We start from the raw sequence: 23429 nt of genomic DNA, 5'->3' as shown, positions 1-23429 counted from the left end.
GTTGCTAGTTTGAACTATTTCAGGCCATTTTGAAAAAGAATCCACTAATATAAGATACCACTCTCCCTTTAATGGACCAGCATAATCGATATGAAGGCGTTGCCAAGGAGCTGAAGATTTTGGCCAGCTGGTTTTATCGGTGCTTGGAGGTGATTTGGCGGCTGCCTGGCAGGCATGACACGAATTAACCCATTCAGTAATATCACGATCCATAGATGGCCAGTAAATGTAGCTTCTAGCTAAGGCCTTCATCCTTTGAATCCCCGGATGACCATGATGGATCTGACTCAAACATTGTTTTTGTAGCAGTTTGGGGATCACTACCCTCTCTCCAAATAAGATACAGTTGTTTACTGCCGACAAGGACTCTCTTCTATCATGGTAACGTGCAAGCTCTGATCCATACGATACGTTTGTTGGCCAGCCTTTTTTTATATTTGTGTAAACCTGTCGTAGTACGGGATCGCTCTGGGTTTTTATCTCAACGTCTCTGAACGTGAGGGGGAATGAACTAATCGCGTTGATAACTACTGCCTCCAAGTCTTCTTCTAGGCTTAGGCTCGCGATCACATATTCTGGCTCTGGCTTTGCATGATTTTGTATAAGACGAGACAGGACATCCGCATTTCCAAACTTGTCTGATTGTATGTATTCCATTTCAAAATCATAAAGCTGTAGCGTCAGCGCGAATCTTTGAAGACGATTTGCTGTATAGATCGGAATCCCCTTTTTTGAACCAAATATTCTAAGCAGTGGTCTGTTTGTAAAATAAAGTGTCTCCCAAACAGCATTTTATGAAATTTGGTTACAGCGTATACTATGGCCAATCCCTCTCTATCGATTTGGCTGTAGCCTGTTTCTGCTTTGGTTAGTGCTCTAGATGCGTGCTGTATTACTTTAACGGATCCATCAGAGAAAACATGGCTAATGGTTGCTCCGACCCCTATAGAAGAGGCGTCTGCAGAAACAACAATTTTGGCTCGGGGATCGTAATGTGTGAGAAGCAAATTTGATGATAAAATTTCTTTAAACTTTTTAAAAGCTTTTTCACACTCAAAGGTCCACTCGAATCTTCCGTCCTTTTTTAAGAGCATGTCTAAAGGATACCTTAACTCGCGCATGTTGGGCACAAACTTGCCATAGTAATTACTGGCACCTAAGAATGATCTTACGCCACTTAAATCGGTTGGTGCTGGTAAGTTGAGAATTGCCGCTATCTTCTCTGGATTTGGTTTAATTCCTTGATGATCAATTATGTGGCCTAGGTATAGAATTTGGTACGTTTTAAAAGAACATTTCTCGGCGCGTATTGTAAACCCGTAGCTTTCGATCCGTTGCAATAGTTTGTATAGATTAGCATCATGTTCAACCTCAGTTTTACCCCCTACTATCACATCATCCATATAACCACACACTCCATTCAATCCAGCTAGCATGGTATCAATAATTTGCTGGAATGCGGCTGGTGCAATCTTTATACCTGGTGGTAATCGGTTGTATGTGTACAAACCACGGTGTGTATTTATTACCAAAAACGATCTGTATTTTTCTTCTACTTCCACCTGAAGAAATGCATCCGATAGATCGATTGTGCTAAAATACTTGCAACCGGCAAGTTTGGCAAAAATGTCTTCGGGTAATGGTAAAGGGTATTCATGCGCCCGTAATGCTGAATTTAGGCCGGTGGAGTAGTCTCCACATATTCTTATAGTTCCATTTGCCTTTCTAACAACCACTATAGGAGCCGCCCATTCCGAATAGTCTACCGGTGTAATAACTCCAAGTTGCTCTAATCTGTCGAGTTCCTTATTCACAGCTTCTTGCATAGCATAAGCGACTGGGCGCTTTGGACAAAAAGTTGGTTGGGTGTTCTCTTTTACTTGCACTTTTATACGTGCCTTGGTGCATAAACCTGATCCCCTAAAAACACTGGGAAACTTGGTTTCTAATTGTTTTGCAATTGGTGTAGCTGTCGAAACAGCTCCACAATATGCATTCATCGGTAACGATCCGAGATCAAATGCGTCGATGATATCTGCACCCAATAATAAGAGATTTACGCAAGCTACGCGGATGGTAGCTGCTTTTGTTTTCTCTCCAACCGTAACAATTCCTTCGAATTCCCCGTCTAAGGGAAGGCTGGCCCCTGAAACTGTTTTTGCTCGTATCTCGCATGCATTTAGAGGAGGTTTGCCTAAGCTTTGCCACAGAGATCTATTTATGATCGTAATATCGGACCCCGTATCGAGTTGTAACCTGGCATTTTTCCCATTTATTAGTACGTTAACGTACTTACGGTTTACCGCGACGGCACATGCATTTACCGTGACGATACGTGTCTCCACCGATGGGCTCTGACGAAATTTTCCTTTTTGGTTCGCGGTATTGCAGTGGCCTTCCCGATGTCCTATTTGTCCGCAATCTTGGCACTTGTGCGATTTATAGCCACAATATTGCACCCAATGTCTGTCGCCACAAAGCCAGCATGGTCGACTGGGATGGGTGTTCCGTGCGGGAGGACGCTGCTTATCATATCTTTGGACATTATTTCTTTTGGGGAATTGCCGGTGCTGAAAACTCGAATTTTTAGCTTTAGTATGTTTGTTAAATATGTTCGTATGATTTTTGTTATGCAATGCGAGTACTTGCCGTTCATTTTCTTGAATCATTGCGCTGTCTCTTTTTAGTGCGGCAATGCGACTACAATCCTCTGACAGTTGCTGCAACGTAATCTGCTCTCGATCCTCGATTTTCGCCAACAATCTGGTTCGCACTTCGACGTCTCGTTCTTCTCTTAATCCACAAACGAATAAGAGGCACTTTAGCTGCTCCTCGTCGAGCTTGCTGAGCTCGAACTCTACGCATGATTTATTTACACGACATGCGTAGGTAAGCAGATCCTCTTCAGGTTTCCTTGTAAGCTGCAAACACTTGTACCTTTTGCTTATCAAGGATTCCTGTACGTCGAACAGCACAGCGAGCTTTGCGATCGTTTCCTTGAATGAAAATTCACTTGAACGTAGGGGCAGGATAAACGACAAATACCGATCATGCTCGGCTGCACCTAGCTTCCTTAAAAGCAGTCGCACTTTTGCTGCATCACTCAGCCGACAAGCATCCTCGTTGAACAGCTCCTCGTACCGGGAAAACCATGTTCTGAAGGTGATGCCAGCTTCAGGATCGAACCGAAATTCCATAATTGAATTTGCTAATGCTTCCGTTGCTTGCTCCGGATTGAAATTTGGCGTAACTACGGGCTGGCTTATTTGCTGGGCCATTATTTTACTAATAAGCTGCTGTTGCTGGGCCATTTGTTGCTGCATCATATTTAGCGTTTGCAGGAGTACGGCGTTATCCACTATAGCTGAGCCCGTTTGCGATGGCGGTTGCACAAATTGCGATGGCGCTGATACCGGCTGCGCTGATGCGGGTCCCAATTGCGATGGCGGATAGAGGTGTCCGTTTGGAGACAACTGATGATGGGACGCTACTTCGTGCACGGAGGGAACGTGCGGCCGCGATGTTCCGGGTTGTTGCATCACCGCCGGGTTGAAAAATCCAGACCGGCCTAAGGATGCACGTCGCTGCTCCTCCTCCGTCGGTAAATCCATCGTTGCATCAGCGGGGTTCATCTTGCGCTTCTTGGGACGTGGTGGCGCAATTGTGTGGGTGTATGTGTGTGAGCGGGACACGGAAGAAAACGAACAAAACGAATTAAAAATTGGTCAGCACTTAACAACACGAAACGATCACATTAACTTTTCTCGTCGCCACTTTTGTGATATTGCGGGGCTTGCTAAAACGATATTGTACTTATTTAAAACGATACAATACAATAATATAATTTATTAATCCTAAATGCCCTTTTCGGTGTGACCGTCCCGCTCGACCGCCTTAATCCAAGAGAGCACGATCGTCCTTCCGATCGTGCTGAGTGGCCTCTCGGCTCGCTGAGTGACCAGCCAGTCGGAGCCGAACTGTTTGCGCAGGTTGGCTCACTTATCGCGTTTCGCCCTAAACGCCTCCATAACAGTTTATGAATTGCGTAAAGTTACTTCCTCGTTTGAACCGTGAGAACGGTTGACTACCTGTTTATGTTTGTTGCGTTTCTGAAGCGCGCGCTATTGCTTGAGGCGTGTTTTGCTTGAACTTTGTTTTAACTTGAGATGTTTTAACTTGAAGTGTTTTACTTCGCTACATCCGCATAAATGCTTTTACTTCATAATGAGGTCGTACGCAACAGCGTCCCTCATAGTCCTGTTAGACACTCCAGGAGCGCAAAGCGAACCGCGTGAATTTGCGCTGGATCGACTCTAAACGAGCTAGGGGGCGAGCAGCTGTAGGCCACCATACTACCGAAGCGTATTCTAGCACTGGCCGCACCAAAGCGCAGTATAGCGTCTTGATGCAGACCGGGTCAGTGATGTCTCGTGCTATTTGTTTTAGTAAGCCGATCAATTAGTTACCCTTAGTGACAACGTGCTCTAGCTGATCGTGGAAGCTCAACTTTTCATCAAGGAGTACTCCTAGATCCGTGACACAGCTTCTGCGCCCAATGCACAATGGGCAGTTTAGAAAAAATTTCGGGATAAAATTATTTTTCCAGAAATTGTTAGTTTTTATCGTTTGTAGTAAAGAGTTATGATAGTAAATAACATTTTATATGTAGTTCGCATCCATACCACCAGGTGGCGCTACATAAAATAGTGTTTTAAGGGACCTTTGCTTAATTTTATTAATTTTGTGTGTTTTTTTTCTTGTATTTCTTGTTTCTAATAGTATAAACCATATTAAAATATACTGTAATGTTTCATAATATATGAACAAAACATAATAATTTTGAATAAGATATAATTTTCTGCTTTGTATAGGACAGTTGTAGCTAATTTTCATCACTTTTACTCACAGGTAGTACAAATATTAAAATTTGACATACACAACTTAGGTGGATGCTATTACAAGCTCCTGACGTCTAGTTCTCATTTCTACAGACATGAATAAAGGCATTTAAATAATTAGATAGAGCAGGTACATTGAAATAAGTACTTCCCAAATTCATAATGAAAAGCAGCTCATATTGTTAGTCTTTGAATATTCATTCTATACTTTTCCAAGTCCTGTACTACCTTCAGAAGGGGTGATAAAACTAAACATTGTATGTTCTTGGTTTTACAACTATCCGAAAAAATCAGAGTTCAACAATAGCTACAAACAAAGTATTTACTTCATTTGTAAAGTTAAACTCTGTCTTTGTTTTAGTGCGTGTAGCTACTGATATTGAATTGGTTAACGAATCAGAGGAATACAGCTCATTATACAAAATGTCCTTCTGGATGCATTTTCTTTCTTGCAAAATATTCTTTGTAGCATACTCCCCTCTATCCTTATATTTAATTTGTCATCACTTTTGGGAGTTTCCAAAACGCCAATAGATGCTGGTGCATTCCGTCTATAATCTGGAGTAGGACCAAAAGTTATTTGGTTCTGATTTGCTTCATTATATTTAATAATAAAGTTAGGTTAGAATAGAAATTTACATATTAGATAAGTACATGAGCTGAAACTAAGATACACAGCTTCGTAATGGAAATTAAAATCACGTAGAATATAGTTTTGTGGAATACACTAAATACGCTACACTAGGCTCCTATGGAGCCGCCTAGTTGCGCATGTGTCTGTTTTTAGAAAAAGTTGATGTGAAAAAACTTGAATAAAATTCGCGTTCGCAAACTTTCGCAGAATATTTCTTCACAGATTGATAGTATATATATATATTACACTATTATGTGACATATATGAGACAACGCCACTCTACGCCACTTTCATAATGGCATCATGTCAAAAATTAAAATGATGAAATTTTTTAGGAAGTTTCTTCAGTTATTATCGTATATTTTTGCATAAAATTAACTTAACTCAAAATCTTTAATGTATTTTTAAAGCTGACCCTTTTTTTTAAATATCCTTTTTAAAATGTCTAAACTTATCAAAATCGGTTCATATTTGAAAAAGTTACAAAGGTTCAAAGTTTTCCAAAAAAGTGAAAAATTTTCTGCGTTTTTTTAACAAATCTCGACTTTGAAAGGTTTTTTATAGAAAACCAGAAAAGATAAAGAGCTCATATTTGGTATTTTTCTTAGCTTAACCCTTAGTATTAAAACCTATTATTTGGAATTGCGCTATTACTAAGTTGATTTTTTGAATTTCATCCCGGCAAATGCCCATTGTGCAATGGTAGATCCATACACTAAGGGGCACCGCTTTCTCGCAAACGTACCGGGTTTTTCAATTGAGTATAGACTAGCAGTCCTATAGGATAGCCGGTCTCATGGTACAGTCGTCAACTCGTACGACTTAACAACATGTCCGTCAAGGGTTCAAGCCCCAAATAGACCGTGCCGCCATACGTAGGACTGACTATCCTGCTATGGGGGGAAATCAATAAGTCACTGAAAACCAACCCCACAAGTGGGTTGGCAAGCCTTGACCGGCATCGGTTGTTGAGCCAAAGAAGAAGATAGACTAGCAGCATTTTTTTTTGAATAGTCGCAATAGATTATTGACTAGCATCCTCTATTTTTGATTACGAGCAATGGATTATTGACTAGGAGCAATTGATTTCAGCAGGCCGGTTGCTGGCGCGGAGTGACCAGATTGTTTTTAAAGGTTATCGGTAGGAACTCGGTATTATTACTCGGCAAATACGATATTTTTCTGTAAAAACAACTTTTTATTAACTCATAAAACTCATTAAATTCCCATTTGATGGTTGAATGGTCAATACTTAGACAAATATTTGATTTTGGGTTAGAAAATTTGAGTTTTAGTGTGCTCAATTGTAAACCGATATTCGATCAAAATTCGATAGAACTACATATGGTCACTCTGAAAAACTTTCTCAATCTAGCTTACAGGGTTTTACAAGTCAGAATCGAATAAAATACATAAAATTCATAAAATATGAATTCATAAATTCATAAAATACATAGACTGTTAAGTTGTTTCTGTTTCTGTTTCACGGGGCGATAAACGGCGTTAAATAAATTATTGCGGAAGGATAAACATGTCATGCACCCTCAATATTTAGTTGTACAAAGAAGATCTAAAGTAAAAATTCAAACGAGTTCATTGGAGATGCATGCGCAACGAAGCAGCTTAGCACCAGACACATAGCAATTCATTGACTACCACAATCCAGTCAAAATAACGCACCTATACTGATAACATCCATATGGCAGAAGAGAAACATTTCATTCATTGCGCTTACCGCTAGTGCAGGATTGTCTCTTTAAATTTTAGCGATTAGCTTCCCACCAATCACAAATCTCTATCCTGGCTTCACGGCTCAGGTGTTGTACCTCAGTATCTATTTGACTGAGAGAGTATGGCTTGCGCTGTTATCACTCACATAGACAGAATGTGTGTGTGTGTCCATACTAGAAAGAAGCAAAAGAGAAGGCCGTTCTTTACCGGAACGAAAAGAACGCTGAGAGAAACAGGTTCAGATTTTACCTGCTTCCTTTGTACGTACCAAATCGGCCCATCGTACGAAAGAGAGCAGATGATCGTGCGTTCCAGACTGGATCGAAAAGAACGCTGAGAGAAACAGGTTTAAATTGAACCGGCAAACCGGCCCATTAATACAAAGAGAGTAGAATGTCGTGCGTTCTAGGCCGGATCGCAATAAGCACTGAGAGCAACCGGCCCAGCACAGATCACCGAGAACGCTGAGAGCAGCCGGTTCAGATCGCATCGATAAGATCGTTGATAACAGTCGGTTCAGGTCGGATCGCAAAGAACGGTAGGAGCAACAGGTTCAGTTTGAACCTGCTTGGGTAAAAAATAAGGATCGCGGTCCGGATGCTTGCATGCTGTAACGGATCGCACCTGGCAGGATCGGAACGCAACGCGCATCACTAGTAGGAACAGCTTCGCGTCGTCTGCACACAGTAGGTGGCTGTCAGGAGGGAGCAACTGTGTTACGTCATTCAGAAAAATGACAAATAGCAGCGGTCCAAGGTTACTCCCCTGCGGCACCCCCCAAGAAGCATCGATACGGCGCGACGTATGGGGTCCCATCTTCACGCAGTATGTGCGACCAGCAAGATAGGAACGCATCCAGGCCAGCAGCTGCACAGGCAGACCCAGCGTTTCGAGCTTTGCGAGCAGCAAGGCGTGCGGAACGCTATCGAAGGCAGCCTTGATGTCCGTGTAAACTGCGTCGATCTGCGAGCCGGCATCGATGGTCCTGTGGCAGAGGCTAACGAACTCAACCAGATTGGTGGTGGTTGAACGCTGAGGGACAAATCCATGTTGAGCCGCGATAATGTAGTTCGAGGCAGCTGCGAGGAGAGGTTCGTACATCAGGAGCTCGAAGACCTTAGCGCAGGCACAAAGCAAAGTAATGCCACGGTAATTACATGGACCTGATTTGTCCCCCTTCTTGTGCACTGGAACAAGCCACGAAGTTTTCCAGCAGGCAGGATAGATGCCCGAACGCAGCGAGTCGCGAAAAATCGAGGCCAGGATGGGCGCGATGGTGGTACCACAACGCTTAAGCGTGGAAGCCGGGATCCCGTCAGGCCCTGGAGCAAACGTTTCAAAGGTTTCAGCTGGAGCAAAGGTTTCCTACCTGTCAATCGCTTTCGAGACTGAATGCTCATCGATTATCGGCAAGTTTTGGGCCATAGCATCCACCGGTACGTTTGATTATGCGTCGGCTATCTGCCTCTCATCAGTTACCAATGGAAGAAAGGTGGTGGCAAAGCACGAGGCAAAAATATCGCATACAGCAGACGGATTGTTGCCGTTGCGCCCGTTGTAACTGATGGGGCTAGGAAAACCAGAGGATTTCCGACGATTGTTTGCGAAGTTCCACAGTACACGTGAATTACCGCGGCAGCGCAAAACCGTACGCCGTACGTGCCGCAGGTAGCGGATCCCGTTATAGCGCCGATAGAGAAAGTGCGCAGTATTATCCGTTCAGCCCACAGATCCGCTCACCGTCGTAACAGTTTACGTTCCGCACGCCTTGCTGCTCGCAAAGCTCGAAACGCTGGGTCTGCCTGTGCAGCTGCTGGCCTGGATGCGTTCCTATCTTGCTGGTCGCACATACTGCGTGAAGATGGGACCCCATACGTCGCGCCGTATCGATGCTTCTTGGGGGGTGCCGCAGGGGAGTAACCTTGGACCGCTGCTATTTGTCATTTTTCTGAATGACGTAACACAGTTGCTCCCTCCTGACAGCCACCTACTGTGTGCAGACGACGCGAAGCTGTTCCTACTAGTGATGCGCGTTGCGTTCCGATCCTGCCAGGTGCGATCCGTTACAGCATGCAAGCATCCGGACCGCGATCCTTATTTTTTACCCAAGCAGGTTCAAACTGAACCTGTTGCTCCTACCGTTCTTTGCGATCCGACCTGAACCGACTGTTATCAACGATCTTATCGATGCGATCTGAACCGGCTGCTCTCAGCGTTCTCGGTGATCTGTGCTGGGCCGGTTGCTCTCAGTGCTTACTGCGATCCGGCCTAGAACGCACGACATTCTACTCTCTTTGTATTAATGGGCCGGTTTGCCGGTTCAATTTAAACCTGTTTCTCTCAGCGTTCTTTTCGATCCAGTCTGGAACGCACGATCATCTGCTCTCTTTCGTACGATGGGCCGATTTGGTACGTACAAAGGAAGCAGGTAAAATCTGAACCTGTTTCTCTCAGCGTTCTTTTCGTTCCGGTAAAGAACGGCCTTCTCTTTTGCTTCTTTCTAGTATGGACACACACACACATTCTGTCTATGTGAGTGATAACAGCGCAAGCCATACTCTCTCAGTCAAATAGATACTGAGGTACAACACCTGAGCCGTGAAGCCAGGATAGAGATTTGTGATTGGTGGGAAGCTAATCGCTAAAATTTAAAGAGACAATCCTGCACTAGCGGTAAGCGCAATGAATGAAATGTTTCTCTTCTGCCATATGGATGTTATCAGTATAGGTGCGTTATTTTGACTGGATTGTGGTAGTCAATGAATTGCTATGTGTCTGGTGCTAAGCTGCTTCGTTGCGCATGCATCTCCAATGAACTCGTTTGAATTTTTACTTTAGATCTTCTTTGTACAACTAAATATTGAGGGTGCATGACATGTTTATCCTTCCGCAATAATTTATTTAACGCCGTTTATCGCCCCGTGAAACAGAAACAGAAACAACTTAACAGTCTATGTATTTTATGAATTTATGAATTCATATTTTATGAATTTTATGTATTTTATTCGATTCTGACTTGTAAAACCCTGTAAGCTAGATTGAGAAAGTTTTTCAGAGTGACCATATGTAGTTCTATCGAATTTTGATCGAATATCGGTTTACAATTGAGCACACTAAAACTCAAATTTTCTAACCCAAAATCAAATATTTGTCTAAGTATTGACCATTCAACCATCAAATGGGAATTTAATGAGTTTTATGAGTTAATAAAAAGTTGTTTTTACAGAAAAATATCGTATTTGCCGAGTAATAATACCGAGTTCCTACCGATAACCTTTAAAAACAATCTGGTCACTCCGCGCCAGCAACCGGCCTGCTGAAATCAATTGCTCCTAGTCAATAATCCATTGCTCGTAATCAAAAATAGAGGATGCTAGTCAATAATCTATTGCGACTAATCAAAAAAAAAAAATGCTGCTAGTCTATCTTCTTCTTTGGCTCAACAACCGATGCCGGTCAAGGCTTGCCAACCCACTTGTGGGGTTGGCTTTCAGTGACTTATTGATTTCCCCCCATAGCAGGATAGTCAGTCCTACGTATGACGGCACGGTCTATTTGGGGCTTGAACCCTTGACGGACATGTTGTTAAGTCGTACGAGTTGACGACTGTACCATGAGACTGAATGCTCATCGATTATCGGCAAGTTTTGGGCCATAGCATCCACCGGTACGTTTGATTATGCGTCGGCTATCTGCCTCTCATCAGTTACCAATGGAAGAAAGGTGGTGGCAAAGCACGAGGCAAAAATATCGCATACAGCAGACGGATTGTTGCCGTTGCGCCCGTTGTAACTGATGGGGCTAGGAAAACCAGAGGATTTCCGACGATTGTTTGCGAAGTTCCACAGTACACGTGAATTACCGCGGCAGCGCAAAACCGTACGCCGTACGTGCCGCAGGTAGCGGATCCCGTTATAGCGCCGATAGAGAAAGTGCGCAGTATTATCCGTTCAGCCCACAGATCCGTTCACCGTCGTAACAGTTTACGTTTTTGTTGACACCGGGGGATATAGAATCCTCGATGATACGCCTCCGCTTTCTACCCGCAAAGGGCCGAGGATCGGTATTGCAAAGCTGAGGTATGGGTGTATTTTGCAGTAGAGTAAATCCGCTGCGCACCTCGGCGATAATCGGTTCAATAAGCTTCCCCACAGACGCAGTTAGGTGAACAGTTGAGGTGAGAGCAGCTTGAAAGTCGACCTGAGCCCCGATCTCTTTGACTGATCGGCAGCGCGGATTTTTTGAGATATTGGGGCACCCAGTGCAGCTCACCAACAACCGCGCAACAACAGTGCAGCAACAACCGCGGTGAAAAGTAGCCTCTCGTATCTGTTTTCTGGTAGTATAGACTCGTTTAAAGCGGCTTTTAATTCCTGTTGGACAGTAATGTTCCTTAGAGAGTACGTGTTGAGCCAAGGTTGCGTGTTTTCTCCGCCCCCATTGGCACGGGGGGCCAGCGATTCTACACCGTATTACTAAGCCAACCAAGTAGTGATCGGAATCGATATTGGCTCCTCGATATGTTCTGACATTTAACAGACTCGACTGTCGTCGGCGCCTACTAACACGGGGTCGATCTGGTTGAGGGTTACTCCATCCGGGTGCGCCCATGTAACCTTGTGGATTTTCTTGCGTGCAAATTTGGTACTTCCAACAATCAGATTGTTCGCTGCGGTGTTCTGGACCAATCTACTACCGTTATCGTTGCTGTGCTCATGCAGACTGTGACAGTCAGTGTATTGGCGGTACATTGGCTCCCTACCGACCTTTGCGTTCGAGTCCCCCAGGATGATTATGAGGTCATGCCTGGGACACGCATCTACAGGGCGTTTGGGATAATTTTGACAGTCACCTACGGAGTGGAATCCTGCAGGAGCACGTACGGTCTGCTGTTGGCCACTCTTGTGATCCAAGGCTTCACGACGGTGTCCAGCATGGAAATGTACCCGTCCGCGTTCAGCCTCAGCCCCTGCTCTCACGTGCCAACGCCCGAATTCCGATCCCCGGATTTTCCATCACGCGCGCCAGGAGGTCAGCCAGGAAAGCGTCAGTCCGCACGCAATCCCGCCGCTGAGAATGTGGTTTTCGTGTTGCCACCGCTTCGTCGTCGTCGCTGTTTTCTCGCAGCTCACTCCGGATCGCCTTCACCGTATTCAGCGAACACTACATGATGTCGCGCTTGTCGCGTCCGGCGCGGATCGTCTTGATGCATGTGATCCGCTTCTACAATTTACTCTTTTTTGGCATTTTTTTATCACGGGATGTTTTCGCTGCTTGTTCCATACACTTTTAGCTGTCGAATGACGTATTGCTTGTTGGTAAAAGTAAGGCTCAGCCCTCTACGTTACGCTAGCGTTTCGCGTAACGCCTGTTTATCTCGAACCCAAGCAGCATTATTTGAACGCCTTTTTTAACCGTCGTAGATAAGCAAATTGATAGATAATAATGTCAAATAATCCAAACCTTATGAATGTTCAGTAATCGTTCATAAGGTTTAGATTCATTGATAATTCATTAAAATAAAAAAAAATTATTTGACTATTACCTTACTACTTTTGATATTCATTAATGTTAAAGCAAATATTAATAATTACTTTTAATACAATTTAAATATTAAAATACTAATACATTTCTTAGCCTTGGCATATTGGTAAAACTATTATAATCATTGTGTAAATTTATTTATTAACCTAATTCATCACCCTTATAATAGCCTTTAAACTTAATGTAATTATGATTTAAAATGGCCGGAAATGTAGATTTCATCGACAATAAATATATGTCATATATTTAACTCAATTAAATATATTTTACATATTGTTTTTTTTCTACTTTTGGAAATGTTACTCCAATTTAAAGCTTCAACAGTATTTCGAACTTGTATTGGCTATTTTTCATAAACTATGTATAATACTTGTGTTTCAGAATTGAATTTCCTTGATATTGGTTAATCTTAAAACATAAAACTTTTATTTTCATCGCAGTTTTAAATATTTTTTATTTAAAAATTGATTCTGGTCGGTCGCGTGGATAGTCTCTACTAGTGATGGGCGTTTCGGAGCGCACCAACGGCTCCGGAGCCGGCTCCGGACTAACGGCTCCGGAGCCGGCTCCGATTTTTTTCCGGAGCCTGCTCCACACCAACGGCTCCGGAGCCGGCTCCTCACCAACGGCTCCGGAGCAGGCTCCGCACCAACGGCTCCGTAGCCGGCCCCGGACTAACAGCTCTGCTCTCACGGCTCCGTTCCAACGGCTGCGGAGCCAGCTTCGGGTCCACCGTTCCGGAGCCGGCGACGAATCAACAGCTTCGCACTAACGGTTCAATAGAGACATCATTGTATAATAGCGTAATAAAAAAAACGAATATATATTATCGCACGTGTGGAACCTAACACACGATATGATTGCAGTATTGACATGCATGACGTTGTGTAGCATTCGTTAGTCTCGTCTTTTTTAACAATATTCAAAACTAATCGATGGTTTTTTTTTATAAATTCTTTTAAAAATGACCTACTCCGCTGTTTATGGATTTCCTCGATTGAAACTTCATTGAAAAAGTTCTTTTGGTCCATTGTGTTAAAGCCGTCGGAGCGGAGTCGGCTCCGGAGCCGTTGGTGCAGAGCCGGTTCCGGAGTCGTTGGTGCGGAGCCGGCTCCGAAATTGTCTGGAGCCGGTCGGAGCCGGCTCCGGCTTCGGAGCCGTTTTGCCCATCACTAGTCTCTACGCTCTACCCTTGTTTTTTTTCTTTTCTTTTTTGCTAGGTCAAGACTAGGTTAGTTAGGCTTAGTTTTTCATGAATTATTTTGTTTATTTGTTAGTATTTAATTAGTTTTAAGTCTATTATATTTAGCCTTGATGGCGGATATTGTATTAAATAAATGAAATGAAATGAAATTCTGGCTGAAACAAAATCATCTCAGCGTCACGAGTTCTACTGCGAAGATCAGAGGCGAGCCTCAAACAGTTGATGCGACCATCGCATGCTTGGTGACATTGTGTGCAACCAACTCGTGTTCAATCACTTGGTCGCGACATTTTCAGTCGGTGATCATCGCGATGGTCACGGGAGATAAGCATTGCGTGCGAGTGGTTCCAAGAAACAAAATTAGCATGTTTTTTCGCTCTGTTTGACCCGTCAGATAATCAAAACAGATAGAGGGAGAAAGCATGCTCATTGAAACAAGTGAAACAAAAACCTTGTCAGCGTCACGTACTCAAATGCGATTATCACAGGTGAAATTCTCAAGTGGTTGTAACGAGTGATATGATTGGTGACAATTTGGGAATAAACTTTTAGTCAATCACTTTCTTGTGAAATTTTCGGGACCAGGAGCAGCACTGTAAAATATCACTGTTTCAGTCACCAACGCTCATGACTGAAACGAAGCTCAAGTCGACTCACGTACACAAGTGCGATGATCAGGCGCAAGATGAACATAGTCGTTGTGATGTGTGACCAGATTGGTGACATTGCAGCAACCACCTCTTGTTCGGTCACTTTGACGTGACTTTGTTTGTCTGTGATCAATTTCGAAATGTCACTGATGCTATCACCAGCACTCGTGATTGAAATGAAATTCATTTCGGTTCACGTACACACGTGCGATGATCAGAGGTAAGGCGCACATGGTCGTTGTGGAGTCTGATCTGATTGGTGATATTTTGGTAACCAACTCCTGGTCAATCAGTTTGTCGTGATTTTTTGGTATTTTATTATCGCGATAGACTTAGAACATACGTGGCGCGGGCGAGTGGTGTTTTATTAACCATGTGCATATGATTAGAAGCAGTAATCGGTTCTGCTAAATGGTTAAATGATCCCGCATCCTACATATATTGCCAGACTCAGTTTCCTGATCCAAACGTTTATGTATGAACTCTCGTAAGCAGTGCACATGCAAGGATTACCGCTTCATAATGTATTTATTAATTACTCTAGAAAAACACTTTAGACCCACAAACAGCCGGCACCGGAATTTGAGACAATTTAGAAGAAGGGAATGAAGAGTCAGTACGACTTTTAGCGGACATTGCCTAAGTTTCTTGTCCAGATGACCAATTTTACGCTGTTCGATGTACACTAACAACACAGTGAATGAGGAGGTGCCGCTGAAGTGAGTTTACATTCGAGGAGCTCTGCTTGATCGTTTTCCAGCCGAAATCGAACGCCGACGCAAGTACTGGAAAACTGCCTACTTTATCTTTTTGAGTCGACCGGATTCTTAGGCCGGTTCCTTGGCCAGACACTTTACTTTGTTTTGCCAAAATTCTCGATTGGACCGACCATGTAAAAGGCAATCTCTGTCAGTTGGTCGAGTTTGCCGTTCATGAGCATGGTGTAAACCTTGATAATGTTCTCTTTGTTCACCAGCTTGCCGGCATAGCATAGAATATTTTTTTACTCGTTTAACCTTTGTGTACATCAGTGTACTGAAAACAGCTAATTATTTTTTTTCGTGTTTTTACCAAAAAGATTATTTAAACAGTTGAAACTACTTTCTTAACACTTGTAAATATTTTAATTAAACAAATATGCATTAACTAAATTTATTAAATTGTCTTTTTCTTGATAAAAACGCGAAAAGGATAATTGGGTGTATCTAATACACTGATGTACACAAAGGTTATACGTGTAAAAAAATATTCGACCGCATGTCCTCGGCGCGGAACAGTGTGTTTGAGAAATGTGCCGCAGATTCAGCATTGCATCCGATGAATTCAGGTATCATCAACGTTTTCAAGCATTATACCGCATTCTTGGCATTGGCTAAAACAGATTCGGGAAGGGGTCCTGCGATCTTGAGATAAAGTGTGAAATCCTGTAATATTTACATTTCAAGAAGCATAGCAAGCGGAAAACGATTTGGTTTGTTATTCGAAGCTAGGAGATAAAATTGCAAACGGTTCGTGTTTCATACCATTTAACATATCAACATGTCGAAGCACACGTAGAATGGGATCTAAGTAACGGCTTCATATCAGTATCAGTCTGTTTGTCGACGACGGAACAATTTTTGCGCCTATTCACAACACAGGTGATTGTACATTCCTGCAAGACTGCATCGACATTTTCTGTTCGTGGTGCAAGCGTAATGGACTGACTATCTGCATCGAGAAATGCTACTGTGTGTCTTTTAGTCGATGCAGGAGCCCAGTGACTGGGACCTACTTCATGGACGGCACTGCAGTTAATCGACAGAATCATGCCAAAAACCTGGGCGTTCTGCTTGACTCTAGTTTGAACTTTAAACAGCATATCGATGACGTTGTAGCCAGAGGAAATCAATTACTTGGCGTGGTTATCCGGACAACTAATGAATTCCGCAACCCCATGTGCATAGTGATGGGTCAAGTAGCACAGTGCTACCACGCACGCACAGCACATCAATATGTGCGAGCACACTTGCACACCAAACAAAATTGTGGTACCACTTTTGTGCAACCGCACAATTTTGTGCAACCGCACAATTTTGTGCAACCGCAACAAAGCGATTGTGCGGTTGCACAAAATTGTGCGGTTGCACAAAATTGTGCGGTTGCACAAAATTGTGCGGTAACACAAAATTGTGCGGTTGCACAAAATTGTGCGGTTGCACAAAAGTGGCACCACCACAACACCGCACACTTATTTGTGTGTGGTAGCACCGCACCACACAGTAAAAAGTGCAACTTGACCCATCACTACATGTGCATCACCCGCTGCGCAAAGCGATCGAAAACTTGTCAGCCACTCGCTCAATGTAGCTAGAGAGCAAAAACCAATAACGATAAAGCGAGGTGAAAGGGAAAAGAGGGGAGAAAGAAAACGTGGGTGTGAAACATTTTTCGGCCATTATCATTTTTGCGCCAACACGGTCGCGTACCGGAGCTTTTTTGTCAAAAAGAGACATACACATACAGCAGGCTCTCTCGAAAAACCGTAAACGCTTCAACCGATCAAGAGCTTCGATCGGTTCTTCGGACATTTCTGCTCGCTTTCTCGATCGGTTTCGGCGGAAACTGTGTACAACTGCATCGTTCTTTCGGTTCTGGAATATTCGTGCGTAGTCTGGAGCCCAACTACCGCTTCTTCAATTGCTCGACTTGAGGCGATTCAACGTAAGCTCACGAGATATGCCCTACGCCTACTTCCCTGGCAGGATCGCAATAATCTTCCTCCGTATGCTGCGCGGTGCCGTCTTCTAGGCCTTGAACCTCTTTTGGTTAGAAGACGCAATGCACAGTGCTCTTTCATCGCTGGATTGCTAAATGGCTCTATCGACTCATCGCCTTTGTTGGATCGAGTCGATATCTATGCACCATCCCGAACACTTAGGTCTAGAGAAACTCTACGGCTCGCTCAACCCCGTTCCAGTGCTGGTCGGTCCGACCCTATGTTCCGCATGTCGGCTGTCTTCAACACTGTCTCGGATTGCTTCGACTTCGACATCTCAACTCAGTGCTTCAAGGAACGTCTCCGGCTTTTGCCGTGGCCGCAGTGAATTGCGATGCAAATCTTATTTTTGCTATGTATTTTTTTTTCAATTGAACTGTTACATCTTAATTAGGCCATACGGCCCGTTGAAGATTAAATAAATCATAATAATAATAATAATAATAATAATAAAATACATTATGAAGCGGTAATCCTTGCATGTGCACTGCTTACGAGAGTTCATACATAAACGTTTGGATCAGCAAACTGAGTCTGGCAATATATGTAGGATGCGGGATCATTTAACCAGTTAGCAGAACCGATTACTGCTTCTAATCATATGCACATGGTTAATAAAACACCACTCGCCCGCGCCACGTATGTTCTAAGTCTATCGCGATAATAAAATACCAAAAAATCACGACAAACTGATTGACCAGGAGTTGGTTACCAAAATATCACCAATGAGCGCGTGGCCACGGAGGTGAAAAAATGTTGAAAAAAGTTTCAACTTTGTCAAAATTGCTTGTCAACTGCTAAAAAGAGCTTTTCTCGTGGCCGTACTAAAAATATACACAAGAACGACAAAAAGCTCCAACATCTGAATATCATCGATATTTTGTTTAAGAAGTACTAAATAGGTGCATAAATCAATTAGAATCATGCATTTTAGTATTATTATGATAGCAATGGGTCACAAATGCGCCAAACCCTACTAGCAATGAGAATGAAAAAGTGTGCGACTTTCAGGCGAGGGGCATGTAGAAGCATGGGTAGACGGTTGGAAATACGCGGATTTACGCGGAGGCGCGAGCGTGTTTTGGTTTCTACACAGTTTTTGCACTCACACAATTACACATATGTGAATGTGTGCGTTCACTTTCAGCCTGCGCGCTCAGTTTGGTTTTCTCGCAGCGGCATGCGGCTATCGGTGTCTCGCTCGCACTAGTGCAGCGAGTGTTCCTCTGTGCGCTCCCTTTCTTGCCACCACACGAAATCGTCAGTTCAGCTCAAGCGTTCGCCGTGAAAGGCCGCGCGCGTGTTAGCCTAAGTCCCGGGCGATCGAAGATTCGCTAAGTGTTGAAGTGTTGTGCACATTGAAATGAAGCTGCGCTTATTTTTCACCATTTATCTTAAATGTGTGATTTGCGCTGCTTTATTTCAATATTTTTTTACTGCATTGAACAGCAACAACGGTATTCATGCAGTTAGACGGCTATTTTAAATAAGACGATTTTTTAAATATAAATAATGTGTGTGATTTTGTGGCAAGATTGTGTGAAGCTATGTGCGAAAATGCCCCTTTATTTGCAATAAAAGTGATAAAATATAAACCAAGTTTAATGTGTTCAAGTTTTTGTTTTGATTCGGGTGCACCAAGCCCGAATGAAGGGAAGCGCACAGCGTGCTACGAAAGAAACAAGTGGGAGGGGGTGTCAGTCCAGCGCAGCGCAATTCGCTGGAATCAAGTGGGAGGGGGTACCAGCTCAGCGCAGCGCAAGCCGAAAGAAACGGGAAGGAAGGGGTATGATGAAACAGCGCGAGCGAGCGTTCTTTACAGCGAGAGCGCCTCGTGTATTTTAAAGGCAAGCAAGAGAGCGCATTCTCTCCGTGGTAGCGCTCCATCCGCCATTTTTAATTTCGAGCCCAAAACAACGGACTTCGGATCCGATCTTGGGCCGGGCCCCCGCCGCGTGTTTCTACCTACCCCTCGCCTGAAAATTTCGTTCTCTTTGTCTGTCGGGAATAGCTGTTTGTTTACGCTTTTTCGCGAACGTCAAATTTTGTCAACTTTTGTCAACTTTATTTCCTGGCTGCGCCAGGTTACAAAATTTTGACAAAAGCTCAAAAAAGTGACAAAAGCTCACGTTTTGAAAAATTTGTCAACATATTGTCACTCTCATGGCCTTTCGCCTAATCAGATCAGACGCCACAACGACCATGTGCGTCTTACCTCTGATCATCGCACGTGTGTACGTGAACCGAAATGAATTTCATTTCAATCACGAGTGCTGGTGATAGCATCAGTGACATTTCGAAATTGATCACAGACAAACAAAGTCACGTCAAAGTGACCGACCAAGAGGTGGTTGCTGCAATGTCACCAATCTGGTCACACATCACAACGACTATGTTCATCTTGCGCCTGATCATCGCACTTGTGTACGTGAGTCGACTTGAGCTTCGTTTCAGTCATGAGCGTTGGTGACTGAAACAGTGATATTTGGTAGCACTGTACACAGCCAGCAATAGTCATTATTATGCTTATGCGGGCATTATGCTAAGCTTGTCAGTCAGAGTATCGCGTTGGACTCAAGAATTTACAAGTCGTGTTCAGCATGTCATGACGCACTTTTATTGAATATCAACAATGATATCAAGCTACCACAGATATGTTGACATTTTGCAACACTGCTAGAGCCCACGCGAAAAATATATTCCAAGAATGTCGCGATTATTGCTGACAACAATGTCGTGACCAAGTGAGTGATCAAAAGTTGGGTGCTAAACTAAATGTCACCAAGCATGTGATTGATTCTCCAACTGTTTAAGTACAGTCACTGATCATCTCAGTTGAGTACGTGATCTGATTTGAGCTTCGTTTCAGTCATGAGTGTTGATGATTGAAACAGTGGCATTTGGCAGCACTGTTCGCAGCCAGAAAAAAATCATGATAATGCTTGCGCCGGCATTAAGCTAAGCTTGTCGGTCAGAGTATCGCGTTGGACTCAAGAATTCACATGTCGTGTTCAGCATGTCATGGCGCACTTTTATTGACTATCAGCAATGAGCATCAAGCTACCCCAGATATGTTCATTGTTTTCGTTGGTGAAAATCTCGTGATACTCATGACATTTTGCAGCACTGCCTATAGTTAATAGGGGTCCCCTAGCAACCAATTTGAAGTGAACACGCAATCATAACATGGAGGGAACAACACAGCATCCGTACCGTGAACTTGTAGGATGTTTAACCTATTTGATGATTACGTCTCGTCCAGACATTAGTATTGCAGTTAATTATCCTAGTCGCTTTCATAGAGGTGCAGCAGATGAACACTGGACACATCTAAAACGTGTACTAAGGTATTTACAAGGCACAAAAGATTATTTCCTAGAATACCGACATAATCAAGAGGAGCCAATTATAGGATTTGCTGATGCAGATTGGGATAGCGACATGGAAAGTCCTCATTCCACAAGTGGCTATATATTTAAAAATTTTGGAAACACAGTTCTATGGACCACAAGAAAGCAAGGAACCATTGTATTGTCATCAACAGAAGCGGAATATGTTGCGTTAAGCCAATTATCCTGCGAAGCAATATGGTTAGAAAATCTGTTTACCGAATTTGGCGAGCATTTGAATACTCCGTTAATTATATACGAAGACAACCATTCGTGTATGTATATTGCCGAAGAGCCTCGCGAACAAAAACGGATGAAACAATTAGATATCAGATACAATTTCATACAAGAATGTATTCAGAACGGAAGAATTCAATTGAAGTATATTCCAAGCGAAAACCAACTTGCGGATATGTTTACGAAAGGGCTTTCTTCAGCAGTTTTTACGAAACATCGATTTGCGATAGGTCTAAGAGGGGGTGTTAGGAAAACAAAGTAGACCGTATCATATACGATGGGTATAAAAGAAGCAGTTAGCTTCAGTTGTGTTGTAGTTGTGATTAATAAACTGTAGAGACACATTCTAAACTCTTTAGAAGGTCCATCAATACACACGTACTGCTAAAAATAAGAATTAAAATAATGCAATAACAACTAATATATTAAAAACTAAAACAAGTTGTTTGATTGACGCGCAAAAAGAATTCGTCTATCATACTTTTGACGTAATATGTGTAAAAAAACAAAGGTTATAAAATCTAAAAATGTCTTGATCGTGTTCCTTATTGCATTTATGACTATTATTGACTACTTGACCAACGCCAGAACTCATTTGAACCTAAAAAAAGGATGTATTTTGACTCACTCATCCTACAAGACATGTTCCAATTAATCTCTGGTAGAAATATTGCATTTCCGAACCACGTGGCCAAGTGCCATTGAAAAAATGGGAACTGATATCATAATGAGAGTCTACCAAATCGTTTTAATCAGTATAGTTTCAACAGGTTTGGTGTTTTAGGCAAATGACAATGCGCTGTATGTTCTCCCTCTCGACTGACCTTGAAACATGTGGTACTTTTTAAGTACATTTTCTCAGATCTGGAACCCAAAGTACTTAAAAACTGCAAGAATATATTTCACCATCTCGTCTCCTATCAATTTGAATCATTTTTCTAGCTCACCTGTCCTCAATGAGCCCTGGTATAATGACACCTTGGTGCTACCGGTGCACGAGATTTTGCTGCTACATCTTAGAAAACTGTTTTCAATTTACTAGACGGCGGACGTTAATATGTTAGTAGAGCCTCATTTGAATTTTTGAATTAATGAAGCTATTTGATGAATGAAATGAATGAATTTTTGAGCTATTTGATGCTCCTTAACAGATATGGCCACTTTCTGCGTATGGTATTATTCAAACAAAACATTTTTGTAACAACTCACTCATTCAAGCCATAGCATGACCAGCTACAATGAAATGCAATATGACCCATCAACCAAATGTGACCCATCTCTTTTCCTGATCTTATTGGCCATCATAAAATTCACTGATTCCTGAATAATATTTGATTTTTTGGACATTAAGCCGCTTCCTTCGTTAGATTAACCGTCAAGGATGGCTGCTAACGTGGCAGTGTAGCATATCTACTATATTATAAACTACATTATTATCAACCACACTATCAGCTATAGACACATGGTAACAAATCACACTATTGTAACACATTTACGACACATTCAGCAAATCAGACCAGGGCAACAAACCCGAAGAGTTCAGACCACACTATCCATGCAAAAACAACCGAAACATGCAACATAAGCAAAAGCAATCGTCACCTAGAACACATAGCAACGTAAACGCGCGGTGACGAAGATACCCATTTGAAACCTTCTGGCGCAATACATCAAAATTTCAGCAAAAGCACGCAGCGACAAAAACACCTCACACCCTTCCAGACACATTGTAAATTAAAACCACATAGAAACACCTCACCTAGTAAAATACAAAACAAAAACTAGACATTGCACCGAACCAATATATTTTATCGATAAATAAAATCAAGACCGATCACGGCAGATCAGATTCGTTCGGACTGTCAAGATAGGACGTTACGCTGCCTAAAAACTTCGCCTTCCAACTTATTTCAAGAGTTTAGTTATGCCCCTCTGTTATGTGCTCCCAAGGTAAGGCTTCTAAACTCCAACGTTTCCAGTAAGGGAAACCCCTTCTGGGTTTCTATGATCGCCTGGACGTTGAAAAGTCCGCTTCGAACAAAGTATTATTCTACCTCGATACATGTCAGCGAAACACTGACCTACCGCGACGATACTCAAGGTACGGTTATACGCTCCTCGCATTACATGGCGACCGTAGCTATCTCCTAACCCATTACAGCAGTTTGTCACACAATTAGTATCAGAAAATGGGCAACCGCTGATCAAATGAACGAATGAGGCCTCCCACACATTTTGTAACCTTCAAAAATGGCAAGGATAGGTTATGCATAGGATTAAGATACTATTTATGCCATCATGCTCCATTCATTTAACTCCCCCGCCTTTAGTGCCTCTCTGATCGTTTGAAGAGCAATTGAAACAACAGAAATGCATTAATTTAA

The 23429-nt window shown here is 42.8% G+C and overlaps 1 protein-coding gene across 1 annotated transcript; it reads right to left on the bottom strand.

Moving 5' to 3' along the window:
* Positions 1-680: 680 nt before the first annotated feature.
* Positions 681-2609, bottom strand: LOC121591422 (uncharacterized protein K02A2.6-like). The gene has a single exon (XM_041911889.1). It carries the CDS (start codon positions 1998-2000, stop codon positions 681-683), a length of 1320 nt encoding a protein of 439 aa, XP_041767823.1. The 5' UTR covers positions 2001-2609.
* Positions 2610-23429: the final 20820 nt, after the last annotated feature.

Source organism: Anopheles merus, chromosome 2L (genome assembly GCF_017562075.2).
Source record: "Anopheles merus strain MAF chromosome 2L, AmerM5.1, whole genome shotgun sequence".
NCBI lineage: Eukaryota > Metazoa > Arthropoda > Insecta > Diptera > Culicidae > Anopheles > Anopheles merus.
This window is presented reverse-complemented; position numbering and strand designations above follow the sequence as displayed.